Source organism: Gobio gobio (assembly GCF_949357685.1).
Source record: "Gobio gobio genome assembly, chromosome: 7".
Classification (NCBI taxonomy): Eukaryota; Metazoa; Chordata; class Actinopteri; order Cypriniformes; family Gobionidae; genus Gobio; species Gobio gobio.
The window spans coordinates 30765648-30772571 of NC_137103.1; the positions used below are offsets into that span (position 1 = coordinate 30765648).

At 37.4% G+C, this 6924-nt stretch overlaps 1 protein-coding gene across 1 annotated transcript; it reads right to left on the reverse strand.

Annotated features, from left to right (window-relative positions):
• Window positions 1-339: 339 nt before the first annotated feature.
• Window positions 340-6684, reverse strand: LOC307129403 (uncharacterized protein; the record flags this gene model as incomplete). The annotated part of the gene is made up of 6 exons (XM_079821799.1): window positions 340-615; window positions 702-950; window positions 3415-3654; window positions 5895-6010; window positions 6067-6318; window positions 6585-6684. The coding sequence occupies 6 exons, from the start codon at window positions 6682-6684 to the stop codon at window positions 340-342; spliced, it is 1233 nt and encodes a 410-aa protein (XP_079677925.1).
• Between the last annotated feature and the right edge of the window lie 240 nt (window positions 6685-6924).

Consider the following 6924-nt stretch of genomic DNA (forward strand, 5'->3'; position numbering starts at 1 on the left):
TCAGTAACTGATAGTCATTTCCCTTTGTTCAGTCTTGGTACAGTGTGTAAATGTAGGTAGATGTACATCTCGCAAAAGTATTGAACCTTATTATCACAATATATAATTAACAAAATGTAATGTAATGATTTAGATGCATGTAAATCAACATTTGGCTGTAAAGCTTTCACCAACAAAAGCTGATTTTATCATACATTTTGTGCCAAAAAAAAAACATAATATGGAGTAAGTGATCTTTGGCATAATAAATCCTTGGCACTTTTGAGTTTTAATGTCACAGCATTTCTTGTTGGGAAACCATTTATTGTCTTTCATCACCCAAAGCAAGTGTAATTTCCATTAACAGGACTCCATGATGCGTCTGATGGAACCAATAGTCACTGTGCCTAGACCCATATTATTAAAGCTGCTGTACTCCCCTGGTCTGATGTATATCATTCTGCCTTCAAAATTGGGCTGTTCATACAGCAGCCAGTGGCCATGTGTGACATTGCAGGACTGGCAGTCAGACATGTGAAAGCGTTCCTGGACTGACTCACAATCATCCATCAGCTCATACTTTTGTCCGACAAAGTTCTCCCTTTCAAAGATTCTCATTCTAAATGTTCCTTTATGCTGGAATGACAAAATTATTATTATGTCTTATTTAGTAATTCAATTAATAACGTCAATTTACAAAAAAAATCACTGTCTAGAATTACCATAGGGATCATTCTGCAAGATCTGATGCAGTCGCTCATGCTCATACCCATGATCCGCTGGTTATCAGGATACTCTCCTCTTCTCACCAGCATTTGGTGGCCCATGAAGTTAGAGCGTTCATAGACCATGAAGCAGCCACTTTCCACCCTACAGGAGCAGCAGCTGCTCAGGTATGAGGTCACGTCAGGACAGTCACCACTGACCTCATGGTTACGACCATGGAAGTTTCTGTCCTCATAGAATATTATCTGGAAAGCATTGCAACAAAAAAGCATGCTTACAACAGAATGTTACTCTTTGTTCTTTACTTTGTAAATCCATTTGAAAATGCGTTCTTGTATTCATCTATTAACATTGTAAAATCAATGTAGATCTTATTTTGGATCTGATCTGGTCTTAGTATTAAACCCATTCCAAACAATCAATAACATTTGTCTTCAACATAGAAAGCTCATACCTTTACCATGATTTTGCATTTGTTTCAGTGGTGTCAGTGTTGCTTTTATACTCAACTTGATTGCTAAAAATCTATAGACCATTGTTTGAATTTCTTACTCAGCAATCCTTTTTTTAAAACCAGTCTACAAGTAGTTACTAGAACTGTTTGCTCGAGTAATAGCTGTGGCTTTTCTGGTTGTAGGTAGACAGCTGACCCACTGTTGTCTCAGTCAAAGAGAAATTTTGGAAATTCAGACATGCTTATTTTATATCTTACCATTTTGGGGAGAAATGTAGTTGATCTGCTAGTCATGAGTTTTTCATGCGGAAAACTCTCGTCATGTGTTTGCAATTTGCATACTAATGCATTTAAAAACGAATGACCAAACATATTTTTACAAGAGTTCACAATTCTGTTGCAAATGAAATATAAAGTGGATAAAATTGAATACATTTATTTTCGTCAGGTTAGATACTGATTATTAATCATTCAAACCCCTTTATCGAAACCTCTCTACTTAACTGTCGGACTTGCACGTCTGCCATGTTTGTGTTTTTTTTTAAAGCATTTATTTATCTTTGTTAATGTTAATTTCAACATTTACTAATGCATTATTAAAATATTGTTAACATTAGTTAATGCACCGTGAACTAACATGAACAAACCATGAACAGCTGGATTTTTATTAACTAACATTAACAAAGATTAACTAATGCTGAACAGAGGTGTTGTTCAATTCATGTTAACTAATGCATTAACTAATGTTAACTAATACAACCTTATTGTAAAGTGTTACCCAGTTATCTTTGGTATACTGATTTCAACATATTACGATTTGGGACAGTCATTCTAATTTCGAATACTGCTTAGGACGGAGAGTATGAGAATTGGGACGCAGTGATAGATGGTCCTACTATTGGGAGATACAAGGCTAATTTGGATCAACTGGACTTGATAACCAATCACATTACAGCCATGATGTCTTTGAATTTCGTTCAGAGTTGTGTGACATTCAATCACTGTTTGTGGATACCATAGTAATAAATGAAGTGTCTTGTTACTAAATCATACCTGTGGTGCAATTGTCTGTGACTTATCTTATAAAACAGCATTTTTTTTTGCCTTATTTGCCTAAATGTCTTTTTTGTGTTATATTTTGGGCCTTTTTAGCATTATTGGACTAGGCAGTAGGATGAGAGGAGAGAGGGGAACAGAATCAGGAAAAGACCTCAATCCAAAACTCAATCTCGAGTTGCCTAAGGCACAGATCTGCCATATGTCGGAGAGCTGTCGACAAGGCTATTGCTCTGATGCCCATCTGTATTTTAGTAATAGAACACAATCAGAATGGTTGTAATGTTACAGCATTAGTTATGCAAGAACATAATTATTAATGTATACATTTTTATAATTATATTTTTCCATTGGTTTGTATATTGGTGGTATGTACTGTTAAAAAGATAAGCTGTGAAAATAGGCCAAAACAAAAGACAACAACATAAATGCATTGTGAGAACTTTATTGTTTATACTTATATTATCATTTATGTTTTTGGACTGTGAATTTAACACAAATCCATGATTCTTCTAACAGAGCTGAATCTGACGTTGCTGTATCCCATGTCCCTGAAGCTCCTGTACTCTCCGGGCCTAAAGTAGATCATCCTGCCTCTGTAGTGGGGCTGCTCATACATGAGCCAGTGGCCGTCCATTACATGACAGGACTGGCAGTCGGACATGCGGTAACGGTCCATGAAGGAATCACAGTCATCTGTCAGCTCGTACATCTGTCCTCCGAAGTTCTCCCTCTCATAGATCTTCATTCTGTAGGATCCCCTGTACTGTAAATTGAAAAGAAATCTATTACACTCTGATTCAAATGCACTGAATCATAGAATTTAATCCATGCTGAAAAATCCAGCATTTCTTTTCACCAGCATAAGTCTGCATTTTGGGACCGGCATGGAATGCTGGTTAAGGCCAGCTCACAACTGCATGAATTTTAGCTGGATTTTGCTGTTGCAGACAGATTTCCAGGGTCTGCAACAAAACCCCCAGATCGCAGCCAAATGTGGCCTATGATCATTAAGTATGAGCAGGTCAACAATGTACGGCGTATACATTCCACGACATTGCACACTCGTACTATTGATACGCATTCTCATGTGATTGTGTTGACCAGCTCTAACCAGCCTGCACCAACATAGAATTCTTGCTGGATTTTTCAGCAGGGATGAATAATGTCATTATTGTTTTATTTTATTTGTATGTTACCTGAGGAACCATGCGACAGGACCTGATACCATCACTCATTCCCATGCGCATGTAATCAGCATACTCGCCCCTCCTCATAAAGAACTGGTTTCCCATGAAGTTAGGACGGTCATAGACCACAAAGCAGCCGCTCTCCACTCTGCAGGAGTTGCAGCGGCTGAGGTAGGTAGACATGTCAGAGCAGTCACTGCTGCACTCATAGGAGCGACCCTGGAAGTTCCGGTCCTCGTAGAAGATTACCTACCAAGAAAAGTGTGCATATTTAAATATAAGTTGATGGATTTTCTATAACATTCAAAAAAACATTTTTTTGCATTACACACCAGGAATGAATATTAAGAGCATGTGTATGTAGCAAATGTTCTAACCTTCTGACCTAAACCATATTTATGAATTTGACAATTTCCACATAAAAAAAAATATTTTTGAATTTAATCATATTATAGAGATTTTTGCTGTTTTTGACAGCTATACCCAATACATACCTTGCCCATGTTTGCTATTCTTCGTGGGATTCTGTCCAGTTGCTGTCTGTCTGACAGCTGCCTTTTATACTTTATATGCTGATAATGTTTTTTGTTATTCAAATACCCTGGAACCTGATGATCTGTTAATTTAAATTGTGCAATCACAGCCTACATGAAACAAATAGAATGAAAGACAAACAGAAAGAGAGAGAGAAAGAGAGAGAGAGAGAGAGAGAGAGAGAGAGAGAGAGAGAGAGAAAGAGAGAGACAGAGAGACAGAGAGACAGAGAGAGAGAGAGAGAGAGAGAGAGAGAGAGAGAGAGAGAGAGAGAGAGAGAGAGCGCAAACATGCGTGAAAGAGCAAGAGAAATCTGGTCAGGCAAAAGTTACCAAGTCTGACGATTTCCTTAAAGTACCAAACATTTTTCAAGTACTTAAATACTTATGTTAGTTAATAATTTCCGTATTCATTCCATTAATACATTGATCTTAAAATCAATACATGAATTTCCCATTAATACATTGATCTTAATTCAAATAACCAAGATTTAATCTAGAAACGTGTTTGCTATAAAACCTCATAATGCATTTGTTGTGTTGGAAGTCATAATGAACATAACTTGTTTATTTCTCTTGTCTGTTGTCAATAATATATATATATATATATATATATATATATATATATATATATATATATATATATATATATATATATATATATATATATATATATATATATATATATATATATATATATATATATATATACATTTTTTTTTTTTGAGTTTTACATAATGCTGATCCTTAAAATTTTGGACAATATTTAAATTGTTATCAGAAATAATGTAAAATGTTTTTAATAAAGAAATGATCTCTTATTCTCTGTCAAAAGAAAAGATTTATGCATTTTGTAATTTTGCAGGTGCAGTGGTAACACTTCAGAATACTGTTCTGTCATTAATAAATAACTACACAGGACCAAATGAGTAATTCATTATATTAACACTCAAGTTACTACTATGAACTAAGAAGAAACTCTGATTAACAAATTAGTAAGTAAATGTGCTTAGTCGAATGTGGTATATATAGTTCAGGCATGACAGCTCTCTGAATCGTTTGAATACAATTTTATTAAATGAGTAATGTTGCTGTATATGTAAATAGGATTGGTTTTGGTGGACTAGATCTGCTACACAAACTCGCTCTACTAGACCACGAAGACCGAAAATAAAAAAGCTGCTGCTGCAAAGCAAGGATGAATATTTGCTCCATAAAGTTCTGCCGCAAAAAGACCCCCCAACAAGGCAAGTAGGCTGCACTAACAGCCTTAAAAACATACCCCACAGATCTGCCACCAAAACATAAGTTGTTGTTTTTTTACACCCGAGTGAATACAATTTATGTGTGCCTGGGCTACTTTGTCGACTGGCTTATCTTTAATGACCTCTAAAGACTATGTGTGTCTGGGCTACCTTGACGACGGCTTGTTCTAAAGTGCCGATGAAATGCACAGAAATACTAGGACGCAGAATTAAATTGAAATGATGACTTTTATTAAAGTCACTAGATGGCAGTAAAACCCTGAATAGCTATAAGAGCTATTCCCTTGTCCATCAGATCAGCAACACCTGCCGCATGTGATAGTAGTGCATCCATTCACATTAATTTTTATGCATCTACATTGTCTTTAGCGCTGGGTCTAATATATCTTTGTAGGCAACTGAAGACCATCGCCCCATTTCTTTAAAGGTAGCAGATGGCACTTTCGAAGCTGCAGTTGTAGCCGTGCCAATCCTGAAGGAATGAGGCATGTAGTGTTCAGGGTTGAGACCGCAGAGCTGACACAGCTGCTTCAGATCTTTTGCGAACCAGAATCTCGTCATGCCTTAGCTGAAAAGAATTTACGATATTCGTAAAATAGAGAGCCATCGTAATTGAGCGCCAGGTCAGATATAATCGCCCATTAGATGTCAAGTTCAATACGCTTCTCTGGAAAAAAAAGTGTCTCTGTACACGCCAAATGCCAATGTTGAATTCCGCTAAAGACAAGCTTTTAGAAAGTCTGGGGTCACACTCTTTGAAAACAACTGAAGTGTCACCGCAGTCAACAATACGTTTGTCTACGACTCCTGGTGAACACAATAAAATGTAACATTTTACATTTTGCAAAAAGTTACATCACTACCTGCGATTATCTGATTCCTCAGGCTTAGAGGAATAGCTGCTGGGGGTGGGATAAAGGGAACTTCTGAAGATGGTGCAGGTAGAGCTGAGGAAAGGTTGTAACGTGGCAGGAGGTCCTGGGAGGGGCCCGCAAAGATGTCTTGAAGAAGAGGCATGGTTGGAGCTTGAATGATGGAGCTTGGTTTCTCTAGCGTTGAAACGCAATCATCCAATTTGTTGATGGACTCTTTAATATCGAGGAGAGCCGAGAGCACTGGATCCGGAGAGTCATTGAAAGAATCTTCATGTGCAATACAGGATCTTTCGTCTGGAGATGAAGGTGCTTCCTCTTGGCTTTGGCCTTCCTCGGAGCAGCCATCGTTGGAGGATTCGAGACTTGTTCAGAAGAAGTGATGAGGAAGTTGAATAGTTCTTCATGGGATAAAGCGGTCGGAAGAGAGATGTTGTTTGTTAATAAATGTTCCAGAATCTTAGGAATGGGCCAGTCTGTAATGGCAAAATGACACTGAGCCAACCTACTACTCCGCCAGGTTTGGATAGGTGCACTGAAATTTGCAGCATCGTTGGAAATGCCAGGAGGTTCTTCAAGAGATAAAATCTCGATCTCAAGGTGAGACATGTCTCTTAATAGTGAATGGTGGTTTAGAATTAACGAGAGCGTTAATATAATAGCTAGGGACATGGCTCACAATTGAAGATGAGCATGCAGTCTAGCGCTAACTGTGTCGGACCGAAATATATACACAATAGCCTGGATTGTAGACTGTAGTAACGACCACGAGACAACCAATCAGCGATAATTTAATTACTGAACTGGATATTTCACTTAATCTCCTACTATTTTTTCATACCTCCCAGA